General features: G+C 43.7%; 1 protein-coding gene across 1 annotated transcript in view; it reads left to right on the plus strand.

The window, feature by feature from the left end:
* Positions 1–18,161, plus strand: part of LOC144694069 (guanylate cyclase soluble subunit beta-2-like) — a 180,945-nt gene that overhangs the window by 123,835 nt on the left and 38,949 nt on the right. The window contains exon 7 of the mRNA XM_078564429.1: positions 16,456–16,676. Within this exon, the coding sequence (XP_078420555.1) occupies positions 16,456–16,676 (221 nt within the window). The remainder of the gene's footprint in view (positions 1–16,455; positions 16,677–18,161) is intronic.

The raw sequence follows: 18,161 nt of genomic DNA on the forward strand, positions 1-18,161 counted from the left end.
GCCCTTCCTCTTAACACCTTCCTATGACTAAGGATTACACTCATAGACCTTCTCTACACTATGTCCAAGGTCAAATAGTTCCCTTGTGCTTTGGTTATTGGATCTGAAAGCAGTTTTGAAGGTGCATCCCGACCAAAGCGCTATGCAGCTTCAGTTTGATGACATCAAACTTGCATTCTATTGTGTTGGCAATAGAGTTGAGCATTCAGTTTGCCATTGTTGCATTGTTGATTGCTACTACGCAATAATGGCCATGGTCATCATTGAGTTTCTGTATTTCTAGATCTCTGTCTGCTTCTCCTTTAATAACTAATATCAAAATATGTCCCCCATATTTTTCTCCTAATATGCAAGGTCTGTACTCAATTTCATCAACCGAGGCATGAATCTCTCCTTTCTCGATGTTAGTTTGAACCTGGCTCCAAGTCAATGGGATCTCCAGGTGTATAGCAAGCTGGGTTATCAGCCAATCACATTGAACTGGTCACATAGACAGCAAATCAGGAAGTAAATTGCACTGATTATCCTTCACTTTCAATTAATTTTCAGAGAACAAAATTAAGGATGGGTACATTCTCATATGATTAAATATTAAATAAACAATATCATAAACAAACTTAAAAATAAAATAATTTTAAAATTATGTGCAACATTTTGATCATAATGGAGAAATTTGACATTCCACAAATATAAAGTGAGCTTTTCAGGACCAGAGTGTTTTAAAATTGTTCAAAATCCAGTTTCCCTTCATTCAATAAGGGCTTTTAACTTTTTCAAGGACCCTAATGGCATAAAAGGGTACATCTTAGCCTCTATTTGATTGAAGTCTGCAGGGACTCTATGAGCCCTATGGAGAAGAGCAGAATCACTGATAGCAGCACTTAGATTTACACATTTAAATGTGCATGTGTGGTTCTGGAATAACAGGTATAATGGAGCAAGGTGAGCCTGGTTCTTTGTCTCTATAAGGCGCCACTCAACAATTTGCAGCTGAGGTGCTTTTGACTTACGTGTGTTCAGACAAATTGGTGGATTCACTGTGGTAAGTTGCTGGAGCAATTTGGAGGTTTTTGCTGATCATTGGAAGGCAGAAAATAACATTGCCTTGCATTGGTATGGGGGCAGTAGTTGCAGTGCCATATGCTTGCAAACATGAGGACATGCAGAGGGGGAGGTGGTTTGGGAAATCTCTGCAAGGAGGGATCTTGTTCGAAGAGCCTACCCACCAGTGGCCTTCCAGGAGTACCAGTCCTCCATAGCAATGAGCCAGGAGCAGTATTTGAGGAGGCTACACTTCACAAAGGAGAGAGTGCCACATCCTTCATGAAGACCTGTAGCCTGAAATAAGGGTGAAGACAGCCCTCCCAGTGGCTATAAAAATCACTGTCAGCCTTACATTCTATGTCACGGGATCCTTACAGGCGATGTTAGCAATGCGTCACAGTTCAATGTTCAGAGAAGCATTGTGGAGGTGATAATGGCATTGTACAGAAGAAGAGGGAGCTTCATCTTCTTCTCCCTGAGGAGACACCAGGATGAAAGGGCACGTAGCTTTGCCAGGATAGCGGGCCTCCAGATGATGGAAGGGCTTCTTTGACTTTTTTTTTATATTCATTCACGGGATGTGGGCTTCGCTGGTTGGGCCAGCATTTATTGCCCATCCCTAGTTGCCCTTGAGAAGGCGGTGGTGAGCTGCTTCTTGAACCGCTGCATTACATGTGGTGTAGGTACACCCACAGTGCTGTTAGGAAGGGAGTTCCAGGATTTTGACCCAGCGACAGTGAAGGAACAACGATATATTTCCAAGTCAGGATGGTGAGTGACATGGAGGGGAACTTCAGGGTGGTGGTGTTCCCATCTATCTGCTGCCCTTGTCCTTCTAGATGGTAGTGGTCGTGGATTTGGAAGGTACTAAGGAGCCTTGGTGAATTCCTGTAGTGCATCTTGTAGATGGTACACACTGCTGCTACTGTGCATCAGTGGTGGAGGGAGTGAATGTTTGTGGATGTGGTACGAATGAAGCAGGCTAATTTGTCCTGGATGGTGTCCGGCTTTTTGAGTGTTGTGGGAGCTGCACTCATCCAGGCAAGTGGAGAGTATTCCATCATATTCCTGACTTGTGCCTTGTAGATGGTGGACAGGCTTTGGGGAGTCAGGAGGTGAGTTACTCATTGCGGGAATCCTAGCCTCTGACCTGATCTTGTAGCCATAGTATTTATATGGCTAGTTCAGTTACATTTCTGGTCAATGATAATCCCCAGGATGTTGATAGTGGAGGATTCAGTGATGGTAATGCCATTGAATGTCAAGGGGCAATGGTTAGATTCTCTCTTGTTGGAGATGGTCATTGCCTGGCACTTGTGTGGCGCGAACGTTACTTGGCACTTGTCAGCCCAAGCCTGGATATTATCCAGGTCTGTTGCATTTGGACATGGACTGCTTCAGTGTCTGAGGAGTCACAAATGGTGCTGAACATTGTGCAATCATCAGCGAACATCCCCAATTCTGGCCCCATGATGGAAGGAAGCAGCTGAAAATGTTTGGGTCAAGGACACTACCCTGAGGAACTCCTGCAGTGATGTCCTGGGACTGAGATGACTGACCTCTAACAACCACAACCATCTTTCTTTGTGCTAGATATGACTCCAACCAGTGGAGAGTTTTCCCCCTGGTATTCACACCATCTCAGCTTAACATCTTTCCTTAAGTATCCTTTTCTCCTTTCATCTTAGATTCAATTGTCCTAAGCACCTCATTGAACTCAACGTTTTAAAAATATAAAAATCTTTTATGTTTTCCTATTGCCTTCACTTTCAGGTCAAATGAAATTTAATAACCTTCCCTTGTTTACTTATGAAGCCATTGTAAGTTGTAAAAGTCCCTTGTCACTTCAACACACCCCTTTGAAATTTAGCAGCTGAAAAGTCAAGTCCCTTCTTGCCTCATAATACAAATTTCAAGCACAACTTATTTACTTGTAAATCCAACTCTACTATCGTCTGTCTTTACAAATGCATACACCTTTACCTTTCATCTCTCAATTCCCATAAACTGTCTTCACTAACCTTCCCCCAGTCTCCCTCTCTCACACAGACACACACCCTCCCCCGCCCAACCTCCCCCACCCACCCTTCTTTAAAACTCCTCTACTTTTCTGCAATAATGTACCTTGACCTTAACTTTGGGGGGTGGGGGGTTTCAAAGGTCCTGCTTTTTCTATTTCACATTATAGATAGCTTAAATAACAATAATTATATTGTTGATGTAAAATAAACCATGGAATTGGGATAAACTAATTTAGTGTATTCAACCTCCATAATTTACATCGTCATGGAAGACAAACAGAATTTATACCCTTGCTCTGCCAGCAGATCCATATCCAGCTATTTCCTTGTGAATCAGAAATATGTCTGTTTGCATCATCGATGTACTACTTTGGTCTGAATAATCTGGGTTAGATGGTAGTTTATTCCTTATATTAGCACCCCAAAGGTACTGACCAAGTGGTGCCATCTCAGGAACTCTGGCTAGCGTCCCTGGACTTAAAGGTATCAGCTTCATTTCAGGAGTCATCATTTGTGCCTCAGGACTGCAAGCTGTCAGCCTGCTATCAGGAACTCTGGAGTCTCCATTTCTTGGTCCAGGTGCCATATAGTGTTGACCAGGCGAGAGACTTTGAACCACACTTCGATGTCGAGCTGCTATTAGCTGCTCCACTGTCTGCTCATCATAATCTGGAATCAGATTTACCTCAGACTCTGGATTCTGCATCACAACACTGTTGTGACACCGATATTTCTTGACATGACATGTTTCTGTCATATTCTACTCCGTCTGGTGACCGGACAGTCACCCTACTTCCAGTCTTGCAGATAACAGTGTACGGTTCTGGAAGTAAGGTTGGGTCCACCTCACCCGGAGTCTTGCGTCTAACCAACACTTTATTGCCTAACATCACAACAGACACTGGCATTCCTTCTTTGACCTGTATAAAACTTCAATGCACCCTTCCTCTCAGCATCATGGTCTCAAACCTCTTGATTATCAGTGATGACTCTGATCTCCAGCATCTTGATGTGGAATTTGCATCTGAACAGCAGCTCTGCTGAGCTCTTCTCTGTTTTAATATGTGGAGTTGCTCTGTACAAAGCCACACAATGACAGAAGTGCTTCCTTCCAGTCTTTGCCTTCACCTTCACATCAGCTTCTCTAAAGACTGGTTCTGAGGTTCCCTCCCTCCATTGGTATATAGCTGTTCTGGCTTCACTCTGTGGTGGTGAATCCCTGTGACTTGAGATAAATTGCAGCTCCTTGTCTGAGTAGAAGATACAGGAAGAGCATGCCTCACAAATATATAGATACAAAGCTGTCATTGTTTTCCCTGTTGTTGTTGACTCCATCGCAACATACTCATAGTAGTGACTGTAATAGTCAATCATAACATGAATTGACTCTGCTGATGGAAACAGACCTAAAACAAATCTATGCCTAAATCTTCCCATGGCCCAGCTGGTAGTAAAGTGCTACGTATTGGTTCATGTGGGTTGGGTCAGCTGACGACTTGGCATCCATGACAAGATTTGATGATTTCTTCTGTCCTTCTCTGTTCCAGGCCCCCAAACCTTGATTTGCAGGCTCTGCTTCGTACTGCCCACTCCTAAATGACCTTCATGAGCCAACGCCATCATTCTATGCCTTACAAGTCTGCTGCACTACAAGTCTGAGCACATATTTCCCAATGGTGCACAATTCATCTTTCACAGCAACATAGGACTTGTGTGGACACTTCTCCCACTATCCTGTTTGGATCCTCTGCCTGATGTCCTCTAATTCTGGATCTCTGCCTGATTTTCTTGCTATCACCCTAGTTGTTATTGTTATGAGTGTGGAGCATACAGCATCTAGAAATTGGACACATGATTCAGCTTCCTTCTGTTGCATAGACCCTTCCTTCTTGTCCAACCTCAGCAGTCTTGATAGAATGTCTCTGTCACCGATGCCCCAGCATTGTAAAAAGCAAAGCCCTCTGTTGCGCTCACTGCACCCAATTGCCCCATTGAGATACAGGCCTCTGCTGTCCACATAAGCACCGAACTCCTCTCAACATGCGACCCATCGCTCACTCATGACGCTGGCTTTATGGTTGGGATCAAACAGATTTATACCTCTAATCCTGGCAAGTTCTAGACAACTCACTATTGAAAATAGTATGCAACTCTTAATCTTAAACACTTTTATTTAATATGTATTATGATGAGAGAATATGTGTCACAACCATGACCATAACGTTAACTAATTGAATTTGTTCTCAAGTATGCAGGCAGACTTCCTTTCTGGTGGTGGGCAAGAAGAAAACTCAAATGAAGTGCTTTGTTAAAATAGGATAGTGCCACTGTAGGTCTTGAGTTTGTTTTTGCTAGAAATTCCAGTTTGAATGAATACAGCACAGAAAAATTGGGGAAAATATTTATCTTGGGATGTAAAGGAAAACAGTCAACAGTGGATTGGCAGCCTGCTTTGTGTTACCCCCAATTTTCATTTCATTAACTAATTTTGCCCTATTGTCCAAGATAAATTTATACTCCACTAGATTTAATTCTCCACTGTACTGTCTTCTGTAAATGAAACTGAGAAATCAATTCATCCATGAGTCTAACACTATGGGGAGAATTTTCCCCCCACTGGGGGGGTTTGACAGGGGCAGGGTTGGATGCGGACCCGATCGGCTCTGCGCTGCCATTTTACGTGGGAGGGCCAATTAAGCTGTGCGCTCCTTGTGCGGGCAGGAGGTGGGTTCCCTGAGTCGGGGGCTGCATTCTCTCGCGCATGCGCGCAAAAGAGCGCAGAAATCTCCCTGAGGCACCTCTGTGCTTCAGGGAGATTAGTTTAAGTTTTAAAAATTTAAATAATGAAAAGAAAAAATTTTAAGTCATGTCCCCTCATGTGATAGTGTCACATGAGCTGGAACATGTCAATGAGTTTTTCTAAAAATTTTTATTCAATTTATAATCCCTTCGTGAAACCTCATCCCGCCCATGGATGAGGTTCCATGAAAAATGCTGTGCACCTGCCGAATTGAAAATCTAAATGATGGACGGTGATGTTGAGACGCCCACCCGACATCACCGCATGTCATTTTATGCCTCAGCGAGTGGGCCTGCCCCCACTTACCAAGCCAAACCTTCTGGCCTATGTGTTGTGGCCTTTGTGCACGCTTGATTAAAAGCAGTAGCTATGTAATGAAAAAATATAAGGATATTCTTCTTTCTGGATTGTTGTCACTTATTGGATGTGGGCTGAGATTAAAGGAAGTATTCACTCATACACTTTTAAATGCCTTTGGCTTTGATATGGGAAAACTGATTGATAACATCCTGTGCACATTAAGCTGATATCTGCACTTGACATTTAGAAGATAGATTTTCAACTTGTCATCCTAGTGCAAATTTGGCATAATTAAAAACAGAAAATGCTGGAAAAACTCAGCAGGTCTGGCAGCTTCTGTGGAGAGAGAAACAGAGTTAACATTTCTACCACTCGTCACTTCTGAAGAAGAGTCATATTGGACTTGAAATGTTAACTCTGTTTTTCTCTCCACAATTGCTGCCAGAATTGTTGAGCTTTTACAGCATTTTCTGTTTTTATTTCAGACATCTGCAGTACTTTGCTTTTATTACGTAAATTTGGTGTTGCTGATTGACAACCCATTATACATCCTACCTGATTTTTATTTCCATTGACTTCAAGTCGAAAATCTCATCTAAACTGTTGAAATTTGAAGTGTTCACATGCAAAAATGAATGCATTCATTTGTCAGGTGCTTCAACTTCATAGTTTGATTGTCATAGGGAAAATATACTATAAAGTTCCCATAATAAAGCAAAACAATTATAAGCAAATTTGTAAGGAATGTTTGCAATCAAAAATTGATGAAAATGTTAAAGTGATGAATCAAATTGGGGAAGCTGCTGATTCATTTCTTCTTCTTTGGTTCTCTACTTGAAGGCAGATCTGACCCACAGCACTGCGATCTGCACCATGGTTAGGGCAAGGAGGCATGTTCTGAATCTACCCCGTTCAGAATGGGGATCGAACCCCATGTTGTTGGCACCAATCTGATCCATGCTGGCCATCCAGCCAACAGAGCCAACTGGCCCACTCAAGGAGTCCAAGTTGCTGTGGCAACATACACTTTTACATGCATGTTGTAGTCTGGAGCTAAGGTAGAGGCTCCAATTTTCTTTCCATCACATGGCTGACCAGGAATCTCTCCTGCTCTTACTGCCTGCCATTGGTGTATGTGGGAAGGATTTGCAGATTAATACTCAACCTGTTTTGCTACGTTATGAATGCACCTTCCTTGGCCATGAATCCTGGAGAGTAACTTGAACCTGGAGCTTCTGGCTCAGAGCCAGAGATGCTACCCACTGTACCACAAGACCTGATTCATCTGCTGCAAGTTATTTTTAATGAAAGTGGAGCGATATTGCTGTAGGTGTTGTAGATCACTTTTAAAACAAAGGAAATTTGCATGAGCTAGCAATAATACTTTGAGGTCTTGAAATTATATTGTGCAAACATCACATACTATGCAAATCTTTTACTATTTTAATGGATTTGTTGAAAATAAACGGGTTAACACATCTGTTAAATTATCAGACAAATGCATTGCATATGAATGCAATAACCACACTAATTTTAGGCACGAGGTGTTCTAATGATTGTTGACACTTTGGACTTTGAAGAGGGCAGGAATGTGGTGGAGATGGGTGATGCAATGCTGAGTGGAAAAAAGATAAAGTAAGAGAAAAAGTAATGGTAACCTTCTTGACATTTTATGCTCTACCCAGTCCATTGTGCTTCTAGAAAATAGAATTGAAACCATTGCCCAAATAACTTATTGATAAAAGCATTCCATGCAGAGCGAAATAATGGGTACAGAGACTTTACCTTGAATTAATTTCCATTCAGTTAACCTCATTATTACTGTTTGATGTTTCAGACAAAGGGTTTCAAATAATAAATTAATAAAATCTTATTGAGGTAACAAGATTACAGAAAATCAGACTATAGAAGGTTTAAAGCACTATTTTGTACACTATTGCAGACATTTTCCTAGACTAACATATTTTATATAAAAGATAAACAGTTTTCCTTCAAAATTTAGCTATAGCATACAAGGACATAAAGTCAGAAATTATAAAAGGTAATTTAATCCACTGAAGTTCATCACTCCAGTTTATTAATTCTCCTATCACAGATTTTAAATGAGAATGGATATTTCTTTTGCTGAACTTTATTTCATAACCCTTTTTGCCTTGCTTGGATCATTAACCATATATGGCAAACAACAGACATTATGGGCAACATTTTCCCCCTGTCGGGGGGGGATGTGCAGGAGCGGGCGCGGGCGGGCGGGTTCCCAATTGGCACCCCCAGTTGGGGGTGCGCTGCTATTTTACGTGGGCAGGCCAGTTAAGGCCCGCCCAGCGTGACGTCCGGCCGGAAGCGCTACACGGTCCCTGTGCGGGCGAGGGGTTGGCGGGGGGGGGATTCCCTGAGCCGGGAGTGTGCTCTTTCGCGCACGCGCACAAAAGAATGCACAGATCTCCCTGTGGCAAAGTGCTGCCTCACGGAGATCGCTAGAAGTTGTAAAAATGTTTGGAAGTGTAAAAAAAAAAATTTCCTGACATGTCCCCTCATGTGACACTGTCACATGAGCTGGGCTATGTCAATTTCTTTTATTTCAACATTTTATAAACTTTTTAAATCCCTCATGAAACCTCACTCATCCGTGGATGAGGTTTCATGTTTTTTCTAAAGGCCGCCTGGGCTCTTTGCCTGCCCGCCAACCTTAAGGTTAGACAGGCAAGTCCATTAATCGGCTTAATTACTTTCTTAAAGGCCTTAGGTGGCCGTTGACAATTCGGCGGGTGCCCGAAAACCTTCATGACGCAGGGTGAAGTTGGGACACACACCCGACGTCAACCACGTCATTTTACGTGTCGGCGAGCTGGCCCCACCCCCCGTTTTCCGACTGGAAGATGCAACCCTATGAAGCAATTGTAGCTATGTCCAAATAACCTGTTTGATCTAGATATTCAAAAAAATACCTTTGACTATTTTTCAAAATTCTATCCATGGCAGATACTTACATAAATGGTTCCTAAAATATGAAAATGAAAAAAATACTAACAACATCAAAATAGTTCACCAACACAGCCAACTTCTTAAACAAAATATAAATGATTAAAATGCATTAGTTGATCGAAAACAAAACTGAATTACCAAGAAATGAGAAAATACTTACACGAGCGATTGAGACTAAAACTAGAGGCCATGAATTTAAGACAGTCATTAATAAATCCAATAGGGAATTCAGGAGAAAACTATTTAGCCAAAGAGTGGTGAGAATGTGGAACACACTACAACAAGGAGTGGTTGAGGCAAATTGCATAAATACGTTTAAGGAGAAGCTAGATGAACAAATGAGGGAGAAAGAAATAAAGGGGATTAGATAAAATATGGTGGGAGGAGACTTGTGGTACCGTACAAGTGTTGGCAAAGACCAGTTGATTCAATGGCCTGTTTCTGTGCTGTAGACCTGATGTAATTCGATTTGAACATAAGGATGAAAATTTTAAAATTGACATGTTCTTGGACCAGGAACCATGAAAGATCAGCAAGTGCAGAGGTGATGAGTGAGTGGGTCGTGGTGCAAGTTGGGATACTGACAACAGAGATAAAAACAGAAAATGCTAGAAAAACTGAGCAGGTCTGGCAGCATCTGTAGAGAGAGAAACAGAATTAACATTTCAAGTCCATATGACTTCTTTAGAACAGACACAGACAGCAGAGCTTTGGCTAAGCTCAAGTTTGTGGATGAAACCTGGAAGACCAGCCAGGAGAACATTTAAATAGCTGAGTCCGGAAATAACCAAAGAACGGGTGAAGGTTTCAGCAGGAGCTGAGTTGAGCTGAAGGAGGGGTGGAACCGGGTGATATTATGGATGTTGAAGTAGGCAGTCTTAGTGATAGAAAGGATGTGGGGTTTAGAAGCTCGGTTCAGGGTTAAGTGGAGTGCGGAGGTTATGAATAGTCTGGTTTTGGCTCAGACTGTGTCCAGGGAGGGAGATGGAATTGGTGATTAGGGAACATAGCTTGTTGCAGAGGCTGAAGACAATGGCTTTGGTCGAGACAATATTTAATTTGAAGAAGTCTCTGCTCATATAATACAGAATGTCAGACAAACAGCATGACAAATAGATCGAGACAGGCATTGGTGACGTCCAAATGAATGTCATCTGTGTATGTGTGAAATCTGATGGAAGATGGAACCAAGAGGCAGGACGTGGATGAGAAATAAGAGACTGGGGTGGGGTCAAGGATAGATCCTTGGGAGACTCCAGAAATAACAGTGCAGAACAGGAAGGGAAACCAATTCACAAGATTTTCCGTTTACAATTGGATAGATAAGAATGGAAGCAGAGGAGGGCAGCCTCGTCCAGACAGAAGAGAGATACTAGAAAAGGATTGTGTGTTCACCAAAGTCGAAGGCTGCAGATAGTTTGGGAAGAATGAGGTGGGAGAGTTTATCACACCACGTTCACATGGAATGTAATTTGTGACTTTCTTAAGGGTTGCTTCTGTGCTCTGGCATGGGTGAAAATCTGATTTGAAAGATTCAGACGGAGTGGTGAGGCTTGGATTTGGGAGTGGAAGGGAATGTTTGAGATGAGGCATTAGTTTGCAAGGATAGTATGGTCAAGCATTCATTTTTTGAGAAGTAAGAGTGAAGCACATTGCTGTAGATCTGGAGTCACATATAGGCCACGCCAGGTAAGAATGGCAGATGTCCTTCCCTAAAGAACTTTAGTGAACCAGATGGGTTTTTATGACCATTGATGATAGTTTAATGGTCAGCATCACTGAAACTAGCTTATATTCCAGGTTTAAGGTTGGCGGGCAGGCCAGGAGCCCCAGCGGCAAATAGAAAAAACATGAAACCTCATCCACCGGCGGGATGAGGTTTCATGCAGGGTTTTAAAAAGTTTAATAAAGTTTTAGTGTAAATTGTCACATGAGGGGGACATGTTAGGGAAATTTTTTTTCTAGGTTTAATCTTTTTCAAAGTGGAAGCGATCTCCCTGAGGCTGCACTTTGCCTCAGTGAGATGTGCACCCTTTCGTGCGCATGCGCGAAAGAGCGCACTCTCGCTTTTGGGGAATCCCCTCCGCCCGCACAGGAAGCGCATAGTGCTTCCTGCCGGACGTCACGTTGGGCGGGCTTTAATTGGCCCGCCCACGTAAAATGGCGGTGGGGCCTGCTTCTCCTGTGGGGATTGGCTCCCCGCCCGCTGGAAGTTGGGTCGGGCCCGCCCGCCCGACAGGCAGAAAATTCTGTCCATGTTCTCAGAGCATTAGCCTAGGTCTCCAGGTTACGCCACCATCTCCATTTTAGGAGCATGCATTGCAGCCGTTTATCTTTCTTAAAATGTGCTTTTGTTTTAGTAATAACACTTTTTAAAGAACACTTTTCAACACTTCTCAAGCAGCTAATGGGCCACTTAAACACTCTGAACCAGATTTTCCTGCAACTGTGAGATTGGTGACATGCACCATATATGTCACCCTCCAGTTGTTAACTTAGGACCATAAGAATAGACCCTGTTTTGTTATTCAGTTAGATAATGCTGATTCATATTTTAAAACTCCATTTACCTGCCCTATTTCTGTAACCCTTTTTATCCTTTCCTAGTAAAAAATCTTATCAGCCTCAGTTTTAACATTTTCAGTTGATCTAGCCTTCAGCAGCCTTTCTGTAAGAGAGAATTCCAGGGGCAGAATCTTCTGGTCGGCATGCGGGACCCACCCCCACACGCCGACTCGTAAAATGACGTGTGGTGACGTCCGGCGTGCGTCCCGAAGTCACCGCGCGTCATTCTGATCTTCCGTTCGGTGGGCGCGCACCAGAATTGACTGTGCACCCGCCGAACTGTCAAAGACCTGTTAAAGCCATTAATAACCTAATTGAAGTACTTCTCAGGGCTGCCCATCCAACCTTACGGCGGGCAGGTGAAGAGCCCAGGCGGCCTTTGCATTTTTCATGGAGCCTCATCCATGGGCGAGATTGACTGAAATTGGCTGAAAAATAGGAAGCAGAGAATAATGGTCAATGGATATTTCTCAGGCTAGAGGGAGGTTTGCAGTGGACTGCCCCAGGGGTCGGGCATTGGGACCCCTGCTTTTCCTGATATATATTAATGATCTAAATCTTGGTGTGCAGGGGATAATTTCAAAGTTTGCAGATGATATGAAGCTTGGGATTGTTGTGAACTGCGAGGAGGATGGTGTGGAACTTCAAGAGGGCACAGACAAATTGGTGGAGTGGGCAGTTAGGTGGCAAAGGAAGTTCAATGTGGAGAAGTGTGAGGTGATGCAATTTGGTAGGAAGAACATAGACAGACAATATAAAATAAGGGGTAAAACACTGAAGGGGGTGCAGGAGCAGAAAGACTTGGGCATATATGTGCATAGATCATTGAAGGCGGCAGGGCAGGTGGAGAGAGCAGTTAATAAAGCATATAGTATCATGGGCGTTATTAATAGGGGCGTAGAGTACAAGAGCAGGGAAGTTATGCTGAATTTATATAAGACACTCATTAGACCTCAGCTGGAATATTGTGCACAGTTCTGGGCACCATATGATAGGAAGGATGTGAACACATTGGAGTGAGTGCAGAAGAGGTTTATAAGAATGGCTCCAGGGTTGAGAAACTTCAGCAATGAGGATAGATTGGAGAAGTTGGGAATGTTCTCCTTGGAGAGAAGAAGGCTAAGAGGAGGCTTGATAGAAGCTTTCAAAATCATGAGGGCACTGGACAGAGTAGGTAGGGAGAAACTGTTCCCACTCATAAAAGGATCAAGAATGAGAGGGCACAGATTTAAAGTGATTTGCAAAAGAAGCAAATGTGATGTGAGAATTATTTTTCACACAACGAGAGGTTCAGGTCTGGAATGCTCTGCCTGGAAGTGTGGTGGAGGCATTCAAAAGGGCATTTGATGATTATTTGAATAGAAACAATGTCAAGGCTATGGGGAAAAGGCAGGACAATGGCACTAAGTCATAATGCTCATTTGGAGAGCTGGTGCAGACATGATGGGCCAATTGGCCTCTTTCTGTGCCATTAAAATTCTGTGATCCGTGTCACCACTCCGGCTTCGGAGATGGTGGCAGAGGTGGTCACTGCCAATGCTGCACACAAGAGGTCGGCCATCCAGTGCACAAAATGAATGAATGATCTCTTCCTTGCCATCAGGATGCAGCAACTAATTTATCACTCTAAACTCACACACTCACAAGGCCATCACACGTTCACTGGCATCTCACTCACTGCCAGCTCAAGGGCCATCACCACTCACTCTCTCACACACATCCTCACATCTCCATCTGGCCTCATCTCCTCTGGTGACTGCCTCCTCAGCCCTCACCATCTTGAGGCCACTTACACAGATCAACATGTGCCCCCACAAACGCCCTGGGATACCCCCCTTCTCCAGCAATGCCCTAGCCCTGCAGCCTCTTTGTAAGAAATTGGGGTCATCTAAGCAGGTATTTTCTGCATTTTATGAGATTAGCGAAACAGCATTGTCTCTCTGGAAAGAGGATGTTGACATTCCTAAGCTGATAGAATGGCATCTTCTGTACCCCCTTATCTATGCAAGTGTTTAGAAAGGGCCAGGATATGACCCTCAGCAAGATGTAAATTAAAAAGCTGACCTTGAGCAGGGTGACGCACAGAGGGGTGGTAACCACCCTGATGTTTTGAGTACCTGTCCTGAATCCATTGGTCAGAATAGTTAGATAGATGATTGACACTGGGTAAGCTACCAGCCCCAGGAAAAGTGTAGATTAACAAGTGCTCACGCACAGGGACCAGGTCCTTGTTGGGTCATATACTGGTGAAGTGCTGGTTAGGGGCTGCGGTGCAGTGCTCTTTGGGCAGCTGCCTTCTTCAGACAGAAGATGGCGCAGAGGAGGAAGGTCGAGGGATTGAAGGAAGTGTTTCCTAACACTTCGGCTTGAGAGCGGAATGCTGTTATCACAAGCTGTTACCGGTTGGATACTTTTTTCCTGTCTAATTGGTTAATATATTATATCTAAACTGTTGTTTCTTAATCAACTTAATAAACCATCTTAAAATCACTTATGACTAGTTGACTGCCTATTTAGGTAACTGTGGACCTAAATCCAAAAATCTTACATATTCTCTTGCCTGAAGCCATTTCTTTCCTTCCCCAAGCAAGCCCTGGCCCTGCAGCCATTGAAAAGCCACCCTCACCTTATGGCTCATCTGGTAGGTAAAGTCCTGCCCATGGGCCCCCCTAAAAGTGATGTGGTGCTGCCTGTGAAGCCTGGTGCTGATGACCATGAGTGCTGCCCGAAGCAAGGTAGGCAAACGAGACTCGAAGTCCTGAGCAAAGTGCAGTTCACCAGGTGCATGTTGCTTATATACAGTTGTGAAACACATTGGCATGCAACAACACTGATGTGCTCGGATGATCCAGCGTGGGGGTTTATTCCGTCAGGCAGGGCTTCTAATGAGATGCTAAAATACTGAAATTAGGTTTCCTACGTGCAGCGGTGGGAAACAGAGCCCACAATTGCCGGGTGGAACGGATGATCACAGACTGGTTTCATGACAGTATGAAACCAATTTTTGGCCTTCTCGCCATATTGCCCCCCAAGTCGCCATGATGCCCGATGCCAACAGGGCCAGAAAATTCCAGTCCTAGTTTATGCAGCCTGTCCCCATAATTAAATCCTTTTCACTTTGATATCATTCTGATGCATCTATGCTGCAGTCCTTCCAGGTCAATATACCTTTCCTGAGATGTAGTGCCGAGAATTGAATGTGGTACTCCAGATAGGGTCTAACTAGAATTCACCACAGCTGTAACATAACTTCCAGCTCTTTGTATTCCAGCCACTTTGAGGTAAAGGCTAACACTCCATTGGCCTTTTACATTATTTTTTGTATATATCCACTAGCTTTTAGTGGTTCCTGTACTTGGACCCCTAAATTTCTTTGCATAACCACAGTTTGTAGCTTATCACCACTTAGAAAGTGTTCTAATCTATCCCTCTTCAGTCCTAAGTGGATGCATTCACTATTTCCCACATTGAATTCTATCTGTCAGTTTTGTCCCATATTTTCTTGCATTCCTATTTAGAATTGTAGGAATGCCGGTGAATCAGAAACAATGCAGTCAATACCAACATTTTTATCATCTTTAATGGTGTGATTTTTATTTTTATTTTTTTTTGTTCTTGTCTCCTTTCTCCTACTCTAAATCAACTCTTTCCTTCTGTCTCTTTGTTTCTCATTCTGTACCTGATTTGACATTGAATTTGTTCACTCGAACTTGCCCTCCTCAGTCATTCCTGTTTCTATCTCAATCTTTTAATCTCACTGGTTGTCCCATTGTTCACCAGATGCCCTGTTGCCCTCACCACATTGTCACCAACTCATACTTCCAGCAGCTTTGTAGGCAAAACATTTTTGAGCTGAGGGGCCCTGGAGCTTGTCTAACTAATAGGGCATGCTGCGAGATGCTCCGCTCCAGCAAATTCTAGGTCAATGAAAATTAAGTGAAAACCAAATGGGGGATTTGGGATCACAGGGTAAACTTCAGTTTCCGGCTCAAGACGTTCATGAAGCCATTGCTATATAAAATGCTATTTGACTGCAACCTAACCTGTGATACAACAAGAGGGATACATAGCTGAAAATACTTTTATAAGTTCTTTGCTAGTTTACTGGTGTTACCCTTCTATGAGATATGATCGGTCCATCTCATAATGACTGTCTTGTTGGCATTTCAATGTATGTAGTTCTTCTCAGATTACAATGCATATTTTTAGCGTTTTGAGTCCATATGACTCTTCTTCAGAGCTCATACGGACTGGAAACGCTAACTCTGTTTCTCTCTCCACAAATACTGTCAGACCCGCTGAGTTTTTCCAGCACTTTCTGTTTTTATTTCAGATTTCCAGCATCCACAGTATTTTGCTTTTATAACAATGTATATTTGTATTGACTCTACAGGAAATAAATGTACATTCATTAATACTGTAAGTATCCCTAAACTTGGGTTATGTAAACTATGCTTCAGTTCTGCTGAAGGGCCATGAGGGCTCGAAACGTTGACTGATTTCTTCTCCGCCGATGCTGCCAGACTTGCTGAGTTTTTCCAGGTAATTCTGTTTTTATTATGTATTATATGCTGAAAGTCCTTGCACTACTTTTATTGCGCATTGTACAGTATACCTTCTAAGTAATCCCACTAATGTTTTTTTTAGCTTTTTTTCCATTTAGGATGGAACTATGTCTTTTATTTTGCCAGTTTTAACAACCTCCACAATATTAAGTATGAATTGACTTATCTTTAATAGGCATACTTGGAGCAGTGGCTATGGACTTCTTTAACAGCGAAATCACAATGGAAATTGTGAGCCAAATGGAAGAGGAGGAACGAACGGGTAAAAAGGAGCATGTTGTTTTTCTGGTAACTCAGAAGCCAGCATATTCACATAAACGACGTAGCAGATTGTCTGCAAAGCCACAGTATCTGTCTGAGACACGCAAACAAACTGAAAAACAGTTAAATAAACTGGTATGTTGCAAAGTTTAAATTTTCTTACTATTATAGTAATAGCCAAAAGAATTGTTGAGTCTTGCACTCTGAGTGCTCCATTGTGAACCCTCCACTTCCACATATATGTGGTGCCTTTTGGCAACATCATCCACATGGAGCCACGTGTGCCCAGCTCTATCTTTCCACCACCTCCCTTGACCCTTTCACTGCCTCTGTGCTGTTAGGCTACTGGTCCGACATCCTGGGGGGAATCGTCCCAGATTTTCACTAAGTGCGGTAGCGGGTGGGGAAAATGTGTGGGTGATGAGTGGTGTCATGGACAGGATGAGGTGCGCCTTTATCGACCGGTTGCAATGGCGGCTTCTCATGCCGTATCGTCCCAAACCCAGTGCAATAATTATGAATTCCTGGGAAACACGTCGTTTCGATGGCGGGAGGGCTCTCATTTGTCCGCCATGCCATCACCTCGCCGCTTCATCAAGGCGGCCACATTTAAAGTGCAGCCGCACTCACACCTCTCAGTACTTCCAGCCCAGGAGTGCTGCACAGAAGACAGAATGGCCCCGAAACGCAAAAAGACTGCAGCCCTCCCGGTTTAGTGACACATCCCTCGAGCGCCTTTTGGATGCTGTGGAGGCCTGCCGCGATGTCCTGTACTCCCACTCTGGCCGCAAGAGGGGCAGTGGCATCACCGATCCAGCATGGGAGGCAGTGGCAGCGGTGGTCAGTGCCAACAGTCTGCAAAAGAGGACAACCTCCCAGTGCCACAAGAGGATGAATGATCTCCTTTGTTATGCCAGGGTAAGTCACTCTTCTCATCACTCTCAACTCTCTCACTCACAAACATAGCACACATCCACAGGGCCCTCGCTCACTGCCAGTTCAAGGGACATCACCTTTCACTATCTCATACACACCTTCATTGTCCTTATCCTGTCCATGGCACCACTCACCACCCTCACATGCCAGACATACTTATCACCTGGCCTGGCAGGTGTCTCATTTACACTCTCTCCATTTCTATTCATGCAGGACAAGCTGGCACACAACAACAGGGAGAGGTCGCTTACCGGTGGAGGAATGCCTGAAATCAAGGTCCTCATAGACTTCGAAATTCAGACTGTGCTGACGGTGAGGTTGGTGGTGCATTGCTAAGTGAGGATTCAGCAGTACAACATCCATCAGGCAACCATGCTGTGTGCAGTGTGTCCTGTTTCACAGGCCATGCAGTAATTAACTCTCCTTGCTTTCGCAGGCACATCTGCCAAACAGCCAAGAGAGTCCATGACCCAGGGCCTCCAATCAAGCCCTGAGGGAAGCTCAGAAGAGGAATCCGCTGAAACCCTCCCTGAATACCACTCACAGCACTCACCCACACCCTCCACCAGCGCAGAGACACACACCACAGTGGGACCTAGCTTAATCTGGTGAGGACATTGCACTGTCTGATCCACAGCAGGCAATGGCAGGAACTTCCCAGGTCCCCGGCACTCAGAGGACTGC

Source organism: Cetorhinus maximus, chromosome 19, assembly GCF_964194155.1.
Source record: "Cetorhinus maximus chromosome 19, sCetMax3.hap1.1, whole genome shotgun sequence".
Lineage (NCBI taxonomy): Eukaryota > Metazoa > Chordata > Chondrichthyes > Lamniformes > Cetorhinidae > Cetorhinus > Cetorhinus maximus.